General features: G+C 37.7%; 3 protein-coding genes across 3 annotated transcripts; 2 read left to right on the top strand and 1 right to left on the bottom strand.

Annotated features, from left to right (window-relative positions):
- Window positions 1-1,466: 1,466 nt before the first annotated feature.
- On the top strand, window positions 1,467-3,240 carry LOC113687419 (probable protein S-acyltransferase 7). Its single transcript, XM_072049728.1, has 5 exons — window positions 1,467-1,763; window positions 1,941-2,102; window positions 2,213-2,467; window positions 2,557-2,790; window positions 3,064-3,240. The coding sequence occupies exons 1-5, from the start codon at window positions 1,467-1,469 to the stop codon at window positions 3,238-3,240; spliced, it is 1,125 nt and encodes a 374-aa protein (XP_071905829.1).
- A 692-nt stretch (window positions 3,241-3,932) lies between these two features.
- Window positions 3,933-5,879, top strand: LOC113687417 (uncharacterized). Its single transcript, XM_027205030.1, has one exon. The coding sequence runs from the start codon at window positions 3,933-3,935 to the stop codon at window positions 5,877-5,879; it is 1,947 nt and encodes a 648-aa protein (XP_027060831.1).
- Window positions 5,880-10,590: 4,711 nt separating this feature from the next.
- Window positions 10,591-14,539, bottom strand: LOC113687416 (putative late blight resistance protein homolog R1A-3). The gene is made up of 2 exons (XM_027205029.2): window positions 10,755-14,539; window positions 10,591-10,639 (listed from the first exon to the last, which is right to left on the bottom strand). The coding sequence occupies exon 1, from the start codon at window positions 14,537-14,539 to the stop codon at window positions 10,775-10,777; it is 3,765 nt and encodes a 1,254-aa protein (XP_027060830.1). The 3' UTR covers window positions 10,591-10,639; window positions 10,755-10,774.
- Window positions 14,540-16,501: the final 1,962 nt, after the last annotated feature.

Raw genomic sequence — 16,501 nt, 5'->3', positions numbered from 1 at the left:
TCCTATTTGTATGAGTTTAGAAATTAGAAATTATTTCTTATTTCATATATGATATTAGGAAAAAGCAATTATTTTCTGTTATTACTTGGGTGTTGGTCAAATAATGTATCTTATTAATAGGTGGAGGTTAGCATACTACAAAATAGCACATAAGGATGACATGCCCCTTATATATGGGGGGGAGAGAGAGTTCTTGGGAGATGAGAAATGATATATAAGAGTTGAGTTTGGATTCAAGTTATATTCTTGTATAAGGTTTTACTCTTATAAAAGAGTGAGTTTTTCTCTATGAATGTAGGTTCAATGATAGAGTTGAATCACGCTAAATTCTATGTGTTATTTATCTTTTATACTTGTGACTTGTTTATTATTAAATTATTGTATTATTGATTTCTCAATAGTCGTTTGTTCTGCGCTTAGATCCTAACAATATATTTGCAAAGTCATTATTTTTATAGAATTTAATGTTGGGGCATTTTGCCTTTATTCTTATTGAGTAAAGCTTTATATTAAATATATTAATTTTCAAATATTAATTATGAATCCTTACTTAAATTTACAAATTAAATTTATTGTTTATGTTTCCTAGAGCACACTTTACAAATACTCATTTGGAACATTTTACTAAAACTTGTTGCTCCTCAAAATCTATTTTACAAATTAGAAATATATTAACAAAATGATATATTACAACAATTAATTCTCAAAACAAAGATCACTCTGAATGACATTGTATACTCACAACTTCTTAACAAGATTTATAATAAAAAAGGATTAATCCTTCCTACACTGACAGTGTATACACTATCAACGTTGGATGATTGACAACTATGCAAAATTTGAATTTGAAATTCAACTATTGCACACATGTTATGAATCCAACGATGATAGTGTATACACCGTCAGTATAGGAAAGATTTACTCATAAAAAAAGGATGGGTAGATTACTAATTACATATTTATTTGTCATAACTCTCACAATTATTAGCATTCTATAACTCATTAAATTAAGTAAAAATTACTAATAAAAATTTTAGTGATGTCATACGACATATCTTGTATTAAAAAATTATGACTGATGTTTCGATTGCAGCTATGATGCAAATCAAAATAATATTTCAAATGATCTCCAGTCCAAACACGCCTTTATTACAGTGATCCACTGGTTCAGTCTAGCATCCACTGGGATTCCGCTGACCCATCCATTTCTTTGGGTTCCTCCCCGTGCCCAATTTGACAGATGTGTGCAAAATGGATCAGTGAGTTGACAGGCTTATTTTGCTTTATGTTGCATCCGGGTAGTGCGTGCACACTTTAACCCGATGGCTTGGACCTAACGAACACAAAAATAATAACCGCTTCTAGTTTTCTGAAATATCTTTTCCAGTCACAAGTTTCGCCCGGGGTGGTTATCATCTACAAATTGAAGTTCTTAATTTGAGTCCAGATGGTATAAATCAGAGAGAATGGAGTGGATGGCAAGTGAAGAGAAAGACGGCAGCGTAAATTCTTCAGTCGCTCAAGCTATCGATAATTCTGCCTCATTAGAAATTGATCAACCTACAGAAAGTACTATGTCATCAGGAAAGAAGGTAGATAAGAATTCTGAAGTTAGTTTTCAAGCAAAAAGAAAGCAACTGCTTTCTTCTCTTTGGGAGAAAATAATTGGATACAAAAGGGTGGTTCAAGAAAAATCTTTTCGATTTTGTCGAGGCGACGAAATTGAACAAGCAAGAGTTTACCATTTTTGGCCCGGAAACAATGTAATCCTCCATTTGCTCTTGTTTTACGTTCCAAAGCTATTTCTTATCATTGTACTTTGCTGAATCCTGATAAAGTTTTTAGTTTATTGGTTTAAATCAAAGAAGAAATGGAGGATTTGATGCTTACGCGAAAAAAAAATGGAGGATTTGATGTTAGACTTCTTATTGTGAATGTAGGTATTCTTTTTCAAGGGGAGACTGATTTGTGGTCCAGATCCAAAAGGGCTGATTTTATCTGCCATTGCTATTAGTCTATCAAGTTGGACATTTGCAGTTCATGTTGCAAGTGACATAAGGAATCCGGCCATCATCGTAACATCTTCAATTTTGACAACAATTGTTAGTCCTAAACTAAATTTCACACACACACACACACACTTGTATGAGAAAGTTGTGAGCGTAATCGAATGCCCTTTCGCTGATGTAACTATATATTGCCCTCAATGCAGGTTCTTGTGAACTTGGTATTTGTCAGTACCATTGATCCTGGTATAATTCCTAGAAATGATCTAGGAACAATTGATGCTGGTAAACGCAGAAGGAGATCAAGGGTAGTTGTCATAAATGGGATAGAGGTGAAGTTGAAGTATTGTAACATTTGTAACATTTATCGTCCGCCAAGAACTTGTCATTGTGCAACTTGTAACAATTGCATCCAACAATTCGATCACCATTGCCCCTGGATCGGGCATTGTGTGGGACTGGTATGTACGGTGACAGCCCTGCAAGTCCTTCTGGCATTAAAATTAGTTTACTGACTATAACTTCTTAATTTTTTTCTTTCAAAATGCAGAGGAATTATCGGCTTCACGTAACATTTCTATTGACAGGATTGCTCTTGTTTGCCTTCATATTCATCTTCTCATGCAAATCTCTACATCACAAATTGCCCGGAGATGGAAATGGGGTGATTGGATTGCTAAGAAATGACCCGGAGACTGTGGCATTGACATTATTCAGTTTTGTAGCCATGTGTTTTCTTGCTGGCTTTTCTTGTTATCATGTTTATCTAATTGCTATAAACCAGGTTTGCCCTTTATACTTTCATTTATGCCAACAGTACTTATATCATCAAAGTTGAATTAATGCATATTTTTCTTGCATGATTGTAGTTCATGTATGTCAAATATATTAATTAACGGGCAATTCTTTTGAGAACAGTACTGAATTTTCGGTACAACAATTATTTAAAGTGCACAGCTTTGAGGAAATTTCTGCTTTGGCATATAAATATAGAAGGCCAGTCCAAATAGCTGCTTAAACAAATTATGATGCAGTTTCTATATTATGCCTCGTGCAGACATCTTATGAGCATTTTCACCAAAAGTATGTGAGCTCTGGAAACCCCTATGACAAAGGAATCCTAAACAACATTAAGGAGGCTCTACTTGCTTCACAACCACCCTCTAGAGTCAACTTTCGAGCAGATGTGGAGCCTGGATGGTTTGGTGGATTAAGTGATATTAGCATCAAATGATTTTATTGCATATTTAGTACGGTTGCTAGATGATTTCTTTGTTTCCTTCAATTTACTAGTCCCATTAAGGATTACATTGTACCATGTTTTGGTAGCTGAATTTCTAGTCTCAGATTGATTACAAGATGGACAGGGATAGCATAGATTATGAACCTTTTTAATTAGTGACTACATAATCATACTTCCTCATTGTTTCAAACATTTTGCTGCATTTGGGGCTACCTCAACTTTGCTTATGTAAGTTTTCCAAGTTTGGTTACTTTAATTTTGTCATCAGTATATGTAATGACCCTAGATATTATAAATACTTTTAGCAGAAATGTATCTGCTATGCTTTCCTTATTAGGAAGTTAGTTAGCGATCCAGAAGTTAGTTACTCTGTTAGACATCCAAAAATAGCATGCTTGGATGCATGCTCATTCAGTTGGGAGGTTAGAACGCAGAAGGATCTAGAGGACGAATCTTGTATAAATAAGCCTAAAAGAGGACGGATGGGGCACGCTATCAAACAGAACAAGTTCAGTTTTCTCAATCCCTTTCAATATACCTTCCCTCTCTGTTTCTTCCCTTCCCAATTCTCTCGGTCACTTTTCCCTACCTCCAGTTAACTCTGATCAAAATCAGTGATATCATTACAAGTGGTATCAGAGCTTCCGGTCCTTGGACTAGGAAGCTTAGATCGACATATCACAATGGCGGATGGAACAAGGATGAAGACGATGGAGGAACAGCTCCGCAGGCAAGAAAGCAAGATTCACGGAATTCTGGAATCTTTGGCGGCAGACAAGCAAAGCATGGAGGAGAGGTTGGATGCAGTGAGTGCTGAGCTGGGTAATAAGCTAGATGCATTCATGTTAGCCATCTCGCAGCAGCTCTCCAGCTTAAACCGTGGAAATCAAGAGAAAGGCATATTAGGATCTCCAGAAGGAAGTTACTCCAGAAGCTCCGACCTGGGGAGTAGAGATCAAGGAGAAAGGAACACTAGGAGTGCCTTCTTCGCTAGTACGCCTAAATTGGAAATTCCAGCATTTAGGGGAAACAATCCTAGGGAATGGATCAGGAAACTGCAGAAATATTGCCAGCTTCTGCACATTCCCAAGGAGCAATGGATGGAGTTGGCAGAGTTCCACTTGGAGGAGAAGGCGGCAGTGTGGTATCAAGGATTCAGATCTACTAGGAGTAACAAGGTGGAATGGATGGAGTTTTCTGAAGAGCTGTGTAAGAGGTTTGGAACCTTAGGACAGATGGATCCAGTAGAGGAATTCAACAAGTTGCAACTCTCTTCCACAGTACTAGCATATCAAGAAAAATTTGAGGAGCTGTTATCAGAGGTAATGATTCGAGCCCCACACCTTCCAGAAAACTACTACATTTCCTGTTTTTTGAGTGGCTTGCCAGATGAATTGAGATCAATGGTGAAAGCTCACGACCCTAGGACACTGTCCAAAGCCTTTGAGTTGGCCAGACTACAGGAGAATGTCTTTGAAGCCTACCACAGGAAGCACAAACCTCATCAAAGGGCCATGGGTTGGGGAAATTCCACGCAGGCTGCTGCTCAGCAAACTATGGCACCTACCAAACCTGTCATTGCCAATGCTGTCAAAAAAACACCCCAACACTTCAAGAAAATCACACCAGAAGAGCTGCAGTACCGAAGGGAACATCACCTTTGCTACAAGTGTGGAGAAAAGTTTGGTCCAGGTCACCAGTGCAAGCAGAAGGAGATTCATTTGATGGTCGCAGTAGAAGATAGGCCTGAGGATCTGGAGGAAGGGGAGGTAATTGAGTACCAAGGGGCTCAGTCGGCCAGAGGAGTGGAAATGGCAATACATGCACTGACAGGAAAAATGACTTACAATACCATCAAATTGCAGGGGCTGTTCAAAGGAACCCCCCTGTCAATCTTGGTGGATGGGGGAAGTACTCACAGCTTTGTCAAAAATACTGTGGCTCAACTCTTTCCAGAGATGGTCCAGACAATCAAGCCCTTCAAGGTCAAGGTGGCTAATGGAGAGTATTTGACCTGTAGTAGGATGATTCCAAACATGAACTGGGAAATGCAAGGTAAACCATTCACTCATGACATGTTTATCATTAACATAGAACCGTATGATATGATCATAGGAGTGGATTGGATGGCTGCACACAACCCCATCACCTTTGACTTCAAGCAGTTGAACATGACATTTGATAAGGAAGGGGAGAGGATCTGGCTACAAGGAGAGTCGAAGGAGGCGGTACTTAAGCTTCCTAAAGATAATGCTGAGAAGGAAGGACTAAGCACCAAAATCTGGAAGCATGCCTGCGGGCTGAAGATGAGTGGAACTCAGGTACACTCTGTAACTCAGTTGGATATTGCTTTTCAACAGCCCCTAGATGCTCTAATTGCGGACTACAAAGATGTATTTGGGGAGCCAAAATCCCTCCCTCCTTCCAGAGATTGTGACCACCAAATTCCTTTAATACCCAATGCCAAACCATTCAAATTAGCACCTTATAGGTATCCTCACAACCAGAAAAATGAAATAGAGAAACAGGTAAAAGACATGCTTAGTAGTGGCATTATTCAGCTCAGCCATAGTCCATTTGCATCTCCAGTTCTGTTAGTTAAGAAAAAAGATGGAACTTGGCAATTCTGAGTTGATTACAGACAACTAAATGACCTGACTATCAAAGATAAATTTCCAATACCAATCATTGATGATTTGCTCGATGAGCTATATGGTGCTAAGATCTTCACTAAGATCGACCTAAGAGCCGGTTACCATCAAATCAGAATGTACCTAGATGATATTCCAAAAACAGCCTTCAAAACTCACCTTGGACTTTATGAATTCACAGTCATGCCATTTGGCCTTACTAACGCACCAGCAACTTTTCAGAGCCTGATGAACCATGTATTCGAACCTTACTTGAGAAAATTTGTGCTAGTATTTTTTGATGACATCCTTGTGTATAGTCCTGACCCTAACACTCACCTTTCACACCTCAAAACTGTCCTAGAAACACTCAGATCTTGCTCCTTATTTGCCAAGCTTTCTAAATGCATCTTTGGACAGTCCCAAGTGGAGTATTTGGGACACATTATCAGTAGTAATGGAGTACAGGCTGACCCCTCAAAAGTCAAAAGCATGATGGACTGGCCTGCACCTACATCAGTAAAGGCTTTGAGAGGATTTTTGGGACTTACAGGCTATTACAGGAGGTTCGTGAGAGGTTATGGGCTCATTGCCAAGCCACTTACAGAGTTGCTGAAGAAAGAAAACTTCCATTGGAGTGAACATACTGAACTAGCTTTCCAAAAACTCAAACAACTGATGAGCAACACACCTGTCCTCGCACTCCCTAATTTTTCCTTACCATTTGTTCTGGAAACAGATGCTAGTCATAAGGCTATAGGAGCTGTACTCATGCAGCAGGGAAGGCCTATTGCTTATCTCAGTCAAGCCTTGGGGCCTAAAAACTTGGGATTGTCAATATATGAGAAGGAGTTGTTATCCCTTATCACAGCTGTATCCAGGTGGAGGCATTATTTGTTGGGGAATCATTTCATTATCAAGACAGATCACCAGAGCTTAAAGTACCTACTAGAGCAGAAGATAACCACTCCCCTACAGCAAAAATGGCTTACTAAGTTGCTGGGACTGGATTATGAAATACAGTACAAGAGAGGTAGGGAAAATCTTGTGGCTGATGCACTGTCTAGAAGAAGCTATGAAGAAGACAGCTCTACACACAGCCTCTCGGTCATGAAACCTGCATGGCTATCTGAAGTCCTGGAGAGTTACCAGGGGGATAGTGCCGTAACTAAGCTAACCGAAGCCTTGACCATTACACCTGACTCTCTTCCCAATTACTCTTTTAGTGGGGGATTACTCAGGTATAAAGGCAGGGTTTACATTGGAGCATCAGGGAGCTTGAGACAGAAGCTGATAATTTGCCTTCATGACTCGCCCCTAGGAGGGCACTCAGGAAACCTAGGAACCTATCAGAGGTTGAAGGGGCCATTTTTCTGGCCAGGAATGAAGAAGGAGGTAGAAAGTTGGGTGCAGCAATGTGATGTGTGTAAAAGAAGCAAGGTAGAACATTGCAAAACACCAGGCCTACTGCAACCACTTCCTGTACCCGAGCAAGCATGGCAGCATGTTTCAATGGACTTCGTGGAAGGATTGCCCAAGTCTCAGGGATATGAAGGAATGCTGGTAGTCATTGACAGGTTCACCAAATACTGCCACCTCTTGCCATTACCTCCTAAGTATACAGCACAGTCAGTAGCTAACATGTACTTTGATAATGTCTACAAATTGCATGGGTTACCCCTGAGCATTGTATCAGACAGGGATAGGCTGTTTACTAGCATGTTCTGGAAGGAATTATTTGGGAAGCTAGGTACTGAGCTGCACTACTCCACTGCCTACCACCCTCAGACAGATGGGCAGACAGAGAGGCTGAATAGATGCGTTGAGACATACTTGAGGTGTTTATGTTTCCAACAACCTCACAAATGGAAGTTCTTATTAGCAGCTGCTGAATGGTGGTACAACACCAACCATCACACAGCCTTGAAAATGACTCCTTTCCAGGCTCTGTACGGTTATCCACCCTCTCAATTAGGCCTGAATGCCTTAGAAACTCCAGTAGCTGCTGTGGCACAGTGGTTGGGAGATAGGAGGGAATGGAATGAATTGCTGAGGGGAAATCTCATCAGGGCTCAGAATCGTATGAAGCAGTTCGCGGATAAGGGCAGAATTGAAAGGAATTTCCAGGTTGGTGATTGGGTATACTTGAAATTGCAGCCTTACAGACAAACTTCGGTAGCAATCAGGAAGAATCTGAAGTTATCTTCCAAGTATTATGGGCCATATAAGGTCCTTCAAAAAGTTGGTAATGCAGCCTACAAACTAGAGTTACCTGCTGGCTCTTCGATACATCCTACCTTCCATGTTTCCTTGCTCAAACCATCTGCAAAGAATCATGTTATAACTCAGGAGTTACCTTTGACTATGGCTGAGGGACAGATCAAGATTGCACCAGAAAGTGTATTGGCCACTCGTGAAATCATAAGAAAAAAACAGAAGGTGACTCAAGTGCTGATCAAGTGGATGAACCTAGGCACTGAAGACTCAACTTGGGAGGATGTCACGGTGATACAATCACAGTTTCCAAATTTCCAGCTCAATCCTAGTGACTAGGATTCTTAAGGGGAAGGTATTGTAATGACCCTAGATATTATAAATACTTTTAGCAGAAATGTATCTGCTATGCTTTCCTTATTAGGAAGTTAGTTAGCGATCCAGAAGTTAGTTACTCTGTTAGACATCCAAAAATAGCATGCTTGCATGCATGCTCATTCAGTTGGGAGGTTAGAACACAGAAGGATCTAGAGGACGAATCTTGTATAAATAAGCCTAAAAGAGGACGGATGGGGCACGCTATCAAACAGAACAAGTTCAGTTTTCTCAATCCCTTTCAATATACCTTCCCTCTCTGTTTCTTCCCTTCCCAATTCTCTTGGTCACTTTTCCCTACCTCCAGTTAACTCTGATCAAAATCAGTGATATCATTACAGCATACCACAATTAGGAGGAAATGCATCACTATTTATTATGTTAAATTAAGATGAAAATGTTTTGAATCTTCAACCGTATATTTTCAAATTATAAATTGGTAGTTTGCCTCTAACATATATACTCAGCATCGATAGCGCAAAGGCATTTTGAATTCTGTCGAGTTTGAATCATTTAACAAGTATTGAAGTAGCTCTTTGCCATCCAATTTCTTTGAAACTACCAGAATAAATTTATTATTTGCATAATTTTTTGTTTATTGTTTGTTAGATCACTTGCAAAGCTGTTTTCAATGCAATACAGTCGTGAAAAAACTTTATGACTTCATATGGATTGACGAATTTAATGAAAAATTTGAAATTCATCCAAATCACTTCAGTTATTTGGATTCATTAAGAAGCATTTGACTTTATAATTCACCAATTATCAAAATATATATTAAATATTTGAATAATTGGTGATTTATGAATTCAAATACTTACTAAATAATCTAAACAACTACAGGAATTTGAGAGAATTTCAAATTATTCATCAAATTTTGAATCCAAACGCAGCATGAGAGAGAATGTATGTACTATTTTCTTTCGGTCACCTAAAACTGTTTTTTATGTTTTTGGATACTATAAATTCACTTTTAGCTACTCGCTCATGTAATGTGTTTCGCTTGTAGAACCACAACAAAAGTATACAGGGGTAAGGTAGAGATAATATGAGTAGATTTTTTGGCAAACTAAAATATATAGTTGCGGCTCCAAAATATTCAAATTTAAAGGGCTTTTTGAAAATTTTTAGAATTTTAAGGATGAACAGGAGAATTATCTAAATCTTTGGATAGGAGTATCTGGACTTGGAGGAGCCCTTCCAGGTCCATCTTTGATGCCATGCATTATTTCCCCTTAAACTATATAAGTTGGGGTGGCCCTAAAAATTATGCTAAAATCTCTTAAAAAATGTTCCACTTTTACCTTGCCCTCTACATTTTTCCTGAATGTTACCTATTTTGGGAGGCCTTTTGTATTTTGAAAATTATACAATAGTTTTCAAGATATCAATTTTAGAACAATTTAAAACGTTTAATAAACAACTTTACAAAAAGTTTCATAATCTTTCTAAAACAATAAAGAGAGCTTTTAGGATTATGACGATGCTCAAGTGAAGTTAGCACAATTAACTCTCTTAACTTGGCTTCTCCTTGATGTTAGATTCAAGGTTCGAATCTAAAGTCTAGTAGTTAACAGAAAGAATCTAGGGAGGGTTTTAAGAAATTTTTTTTTTTTGGGTTTCTTCCTTCATTTTGTACAACAATCAATTTTGGAATGTGCTTGTATCAATTTTGGTATATGCTTGTATCAAAAGTTATTTTGTTAACTACCGGAAATCTCCCAATAGAATATTATTGTAATTCAAAGTTCAAACCAATAAAGACATATAAGTTCTTGGAAAATTTGCAAACTCAGTTGTGCGAGCACAGCACTACTATTGAAAAATTACTTTCCACAGAGTATTTGGGGTACGTATATGTCCCAATACAAGATTCGGTCACAGGAATAACAAGAAACTTGCAAAGAAAACAAGAACAACTTGATCTTGATTGATGCTCAACAGATACAACATAACCAGTATGTGTACAGAAGTAAAGGATTAAAAAAGAAAAGTAGAATGAAGATCAATCATCCATCATGAAATAAGGATTCCCCTGCTTAATTGCTCTTCCTGAATTTGCTCCACTGAACTGGTACGGTTGGCACATTTAGACACCTCAATTATTTCAAGAGTTGATAGATTTTCCAAACAAGAAGGGATCTCCTCCAAAAACTTGCAGCTTTCCAGTACTAATTACAAAAAAGAAAAAGAAAAACTATTAAGAAAAAGAACAACTTGATCTTGATGCTAAACAGATACACATAACCCGTAGCAGTACATAAGTAAAGGACTTAAAAAACTTACTTGAGAAGATCAATCGTCCATTATGAGGTAAGGATCTTCAGATCGGTATATCCATTGCTTCTTTGCTCTTCCTGAATTTCCTCCAATGAACTGGTACAGCTGGGACATTTTGACACCTCAATTATTTCAAGGGCATAACTATTTCCCAAACAAGAAGGGATCTCCTGCAACGCTCCACAGCGATCCAATACTAGCTTCTGGAGACGAGGAAAATAGTACTGCTCCTCGTACTCATACTCGGAGGAGGCTGTCCACTTCACAATGTTCAAGGAAGCTAATTTCAAGAAACGAACTTTAGGGAACTTCTCTACTTCCATTTCCCATATTTCCCCCTCAAAGGCTTGTTTGAGTAATTTGAGCACCTCAAGATTGGGTAGTTTTCCAATTGCTGCCATTTTGCTCCATGGCAAGCGAAAATAAGATAGGGTCAATTTTTTAATAGTCAAAGGAAATTGGAAATCTAACTGATATCGGTCACCGCCGTAAATAACGCAACTCAGACTGAGTGATTCCAACTGACTTAGACAATTCATTGCTACATGATATTGAACATCTGGCTTCAGATTGACAGAGCATCTCAGCTTGCGGATATTTGGAAACTTTCTCAACAGCTTGCTGATGTTTTCCTCAGGATCGAGAGACAAACAGGACAAGAAATCTAAGTCACGCAACTGTGACGAGTTGTCAAGATTGTCTCTAGGGAAAAAAAAACAATAATGCTTATCGACCTCATCAATTAGTTGTAAATGCCTTAGTTTCTTCAGGTTCCATATGGTATCTGGTAGTGAAACTGAACGATGAGTTGAAGAATTTCGCCAAATCAAAGTTTCCAAATTCGGGAGATTGCATACTGATGATGGGAGACTGATTTTACCTCGACCTAGAATTGCCAAGTAGCGCAAGTGAACAAGCAGTTCTACCTCTCTAGGAAAGGGGTCGAGTCCAATTTGGCTCAAATCTAACACTTTGACAAGTTTGATGATGTGAAAAATGAATCGAAGGTCAAAACTAATACTGTCTTCATCGTGACTGAATAATAATAGACTGCGTATGGCAGGAGAAAATAACCTCAAGTTGTCAAAGTGCTCGACCTTAGAATCAATAATGCATAAGCGGCGTAGGTAGCATGGCACAGTGAAAGCAGATAAGTCATCATACCTACGCACCCGCTGCAAAAGCTTTTCTTCTTTGGCTTTTGTCACACAAAACTCATATAACAAATCGTGAATGCGACAAGCTTTGACCCCATCAATGGATCTTGGTTTCGAAACTATGACTAAGCTTCTGCTAATAAGTTCCATCAGGTAATCATTTGCCACATCCTCTGATCTCTTGAGCTGAGTTTTTTGAACAAGTCCTTCAGCGACCCATAGAGAAATCAACCTCTTGGTATTGTGTTCATGGTCTTCTGGAAAGGCTCCAAAATAAAGAAAACATGCCTTCAAAGTATCAGGTAAATGTTTGTAACTCAGCTCTAATGTAGCGGTACATTGTTCCGTACTAGAAACATTCCTTGAACTTAAACCTTCCACAGCTTCTTTCCAACCATATCGGTCCATCCTTGAGAGAATTCCGGCAAGAATGACAACCGTAAGAGGTAGTCCTTGACACATTTCCACGACTTGCTGTCGAATTTCACATAGTTCTGGAGGAGCCAAATCTTGTCCAGGATATAACTTCCCTTTTAGCAAATCCCAGCTCTCATTAGGAGTGAGTTGACGAAGAGAATATGGTTCATGGTCGAGTTTGTCTTGCGGAGCAACACCACGGAGCCGACTTGTCAAGATAACTCTACTTCCATTTCCATCATCAGGGAATGAGGCTTCCAATCCGTTCCATGCATCAATGTCCCATACATCATCCAAAACAATGAGATATCTGTTTTTCAGCAAACGTCTTTTGACTTGAAGAGCCAGATCTTCTTCACCCATCTTAAAAACATCCTCAGGAAGCTTGGACTCAATACAAGTCAAAATTTGAAGCAACAGATTTCTCTTTTGATATATTTGAGAAATAGTACACCAAGCACGCTCATAAAAATGGGACTTCACTGAAGAATCATTGTACACTTTTCTAGCCAAAGTTGTCTTACCGCATCCCAGCATACCCACAATGGAAACAATTGTCACTTGGCGTGATCCATTTCTGAGTCCATTGATTATCGATGCCGTCTCATCCTCGAATCCCACCACCACATCATTGACTATTGGCTTACTTCCTTCTTGTGGCATGTGATTGAATCTCTTCGTTACTTCCTTAACTTTTCCACCAAGTCTTTCGCTATCACCAATCTTCAAGGCCGCAGCTTTAATGATGTTCATTTCTTCTAAAATGGAATGAATGGACATTGAAGAAGAATCTAAGATATTTCCAGTTATTAAGGAGTCAATAAGAAACTCTGTCCTGTATGCCACCCCAACAAGACGATTCCAAATTGCCTGGACCTCCTCATCTTCATTTTGCAGCTCCACAATTTTCCACAGCAAAGAACGTAAACAGACAAGCTGTTCCTGGACTTTTTGAATTGGATGATCGATCAAAGCAACCGAGCCAGCCTCAGAACTTGTCACATCCATCATCTTTTCTAGAAGGGAATCAACAAAGCCCAGTCCATTGGTCGTAGGAAAAGTGAATGATGATGATTCTGGACACTTCTCTGTGATTACTGCATCGATGAGCTTAATTATTTCCAATAACTCAGAACACACGATATCCATATCCTTGGCTTGTATGGCGTCTTTGATTGCATTCAGGGAGAGTGGGGAAATAAAATCTCCTCCATAACATTTCACGACTCGAGTAGGATCTCTTACTTTCTCATCGAACTCCTTTGGCTTCTCCTTCAAAATGGTTCTCAAGGAATTGAGCCCCTCGTAAAACATTTGTAGTTGACGCAAAATCACAGGACAAGTACCATGCTTTAGTTTCTCCCAAAGATTACACAGGAGAGAATGGTAGAAGTCTCTCAATATGCGCTCATCTGTATCTCCGTATGATTGTCTTGATAATTTTGAAGCAATCAGGGCCTTGATACAAGTCTCAAGGACTTGCGGTTCAACAGGAATAATCTTCTGCGGCAGTTCCGAAATGCTTTCCTTGATATCCTTGGGCGATCCGAAACCCTTCTTAAACTGGAACTTATAAGAGAGGCCTGCTGCATTGATAGCCACAGCTTCAGTGTGAACCAACAAAGGTCCCAATTCTGTGTTTTCAACGCCATGCAGTGTGAGAAAACGGATGAAGTTTTTCATGAACGCCAGCTTCTCTTCAAGGGCTTTAATTAGTCCAACTTGATGTGGCAGCCGACTCCTTGGAAGATAATTCACTAGATTCTCCAGAAGAGAATCCATGAATTCCATAAGGTCATCTTTTCGAACGACCGAATTACTGGACTGCCGTGACGAGGAACCCAAGAAAAAGACGTACCATTCGCAAATTTCTTGTTCGAAGGATTCCATGTCTTTTTCTAAATCATGGACCACTTTCCAAGGCTGATCAGAAGATTGGATCTCCTTTGCCCACTTGGGAATAACATCTCCAATCCGAACAGCCAGAGCTTCTAGGCTTGCATGATGATTATCTGCCTGGTTCTTTTTGTTGTCAAATGGTAATTGCACATCATCGTTGCTGTATTTTCTCGCACACAGAAGAAATGTTCTCAGATATCTTAGCATGTGTCTCATGCGTCTCAGGTACTTCTGCGGCCAATTTGGAAATTCTGGATAATCCAGCGCTTGCAAATCATCCAAGATGGAAGTAATACAAGTGATACTAGTGGAGGCCATCTAATAAAAGGAAGATCAACAAGGGAACCAGAATGTATCGATCTCAATTTAAGAGATGAAACAGTTCCCAAATGTGAAAGGAGACGAGAAAGATCTGCAAAACCTCAAAAATAAGTGCTCTCCCCTTTTCTGCACGTTGATTGCTAGTGTCCAGAAAGTAAATGACAAATAGTCATTGGATACTTCTTGGATGATTGAAAGAAAAAAAGACCCACTGCACATGCGTTATCCACTAGTCCAACTGCTTGAATGGTACAAATAGAAGTTGGAAAATGTTGTAGTAACTATAGTTATGGTAACTAAACAGTTTTTACCTGATATAACAGGTTATTATACTTTTAGCGACTATTTGATTACATGTTTGACCTATTCACCTAAATAGGATAATGCCTAAAAATAAGGAAGCAAGTTTCTTATCTAAAATAGTAAGTTAACCGTAATAATTAGTAACTTTTGTGTTTCAAAAGGTAAATTGGAATAAAGATGAAACTTACTTTTTTAAAAAATAAATTACTATTTTATATCCCAAACATACTTTTGGGAGAGTAAGTTTAGTTCAAGTAATAGTAAGTTTTCATACATAAATAGTAATTCTTACTTATAACATAGTAAATTTGATTAATGACCAAAACTTACTAATTTATGGCGCAAATGTATTATTTTGCTTAAAAAAACTTATACCAAACCAATACTAGGAAGTTTATTTGAAATAATAATAAAATGTTTTATTAATGATTAAAACTTAGCATCTTAGTTAGTAAGTACTCATAATATACTTGTATAATACATGATTATATGTATAATTTAAAATTTTTTTGTATTTATATATTTTAAAATATTGTGAAAAATATTTTGACCTTTCACATAACCTTATAAATAATAAAATTTTGTCGTACTATAATTTTGAAAATTTTAAAAGTTTGAATAATAATAACAACACATCTTCCTAGTTATATATGGAATATCACTTATCTATGTAATTTCTATAATTTAAAACCTATTAATATAATAAGATGATAAAGTTTTAATATATTTATTGTCTGGGAAAACAGAGGAATCACATATCTCAATCAAAATTAAAAGGGTAAAATATCAAAAACTTCTTGTGTTTTGTCAAACGTTTAATTTAATTCTTTTTTATTTAAAAACCTACATCATAACTCCTTGTGATTTCAACTAAATTGAAAATTGGACGGAAAGCATCCGATCCAAAGCGGAAGAAATGCAAGTAATACTATAGTATTGGAGGCCATCTAATCAAAGATTAATAAGAGAACCAGCAGAGATCTCAATTTAGAGATGAGACAACTCTCAAATGTGAAAGGAGATAAGAACTGCAAAACCTCACAATCGAGTGCTCTTCTCTTGCTCTGGTGATAGATTGCTAGTATATAGAAAAGAAAGGACAAATAGTCAATGGACATTTCTTGGATTATTTTTAAAAAAATTATAGAAAACGACTCCATTGCACTTCCCTTAGTCATTAGTCCAAATGTTTGAATAATACAACATTAATTACGCTCTTAACAATCTTTTAATACATCTAGCGGCACTAATTTCGCAACCGGGTTAATCACACCATACTGCCAAATTATTTTGATTAATCTTGCACGTTATTATAATTGCTTATGTCAATGAAGTAGGACTTTAATTTAATTTTGAGATTAACAACAGGAATTCAATCAACAATCCATTTAATAAACTAGTAATAGTTCGCGTACTTTGCACGTGATTATATTAACCCAAATATAACATGTCTTTTATATATATATATATATATATTTGTGAAATTTGATTGTTTACCTGATAATAAAACATGTCATATTTTCATTAACCAATTATTATTCCAAAGTCCATCTAAATATGAACTCTTTGATCAATTATTTTTGAATTTATTTTGAGTTTTCTTTTTTTTAATTTATGTTGATCTTTTCGGTAAATTATGGATTCAGCTTTGATAAA

The sequence above is a fragment of the Coffea arabica genome, chromosome 5e, assembly GCF_036785885.1.
Source record: "Coffea arabica cultivar ET-39 chromosome 5e, Coffea Arabica ET-39 HiFi, whole genome shotgun sequence".
NCBI lineage: Eukaryota > Viridiplantae > Streptophyta > Magnoliopsida > Gentianales > Rubiaceae > Coffea > Coffea arabica.
The sequence above is the reverse complement of the archived record's forward strand: the minus strand, read 5'-3'. Positions and strand labels throughout refer to the sequence as shown.

Bases quoted from the DNA above. Each gene is read 5' to 3' on its own strand.
- LOC113687419 (XM_072049728.1), top strand. From the start codon at position 1,467: ATGGAGTGGATGGCAAGTGAAGAGAAAGACGGCAGCGTAAATTCTTCA. The intron at 2,103-2,212 runs GTTAGTCCTAAA...CCCTCAATGCAG, and splicing joins CTTCAATTTTGACAACAATT to GTTCTTGTGAACTTGGTATT. The intron at 2,791-3,063 runs GTTTGCCCTTTA...TGCCTCGTGCAG, and splicing joins ATCTAATTGCTATAAACCAG to ACATCTTATGAGCATTTTCA.
- LOC113687416 (XM_027205029.2), bottom strand. From the start codon at position 14,539: ATGGCCTCCACTAGTATCACTTGTATTACTTCCATCTTGGATGATTTG.
- LOC113687417 (XM_027205030.1), top strand. From the start codon at position 3,933: ATGGCGGATGGAACAAGGATGAAGACGATGGAGGAACAGCTCCGCAGG.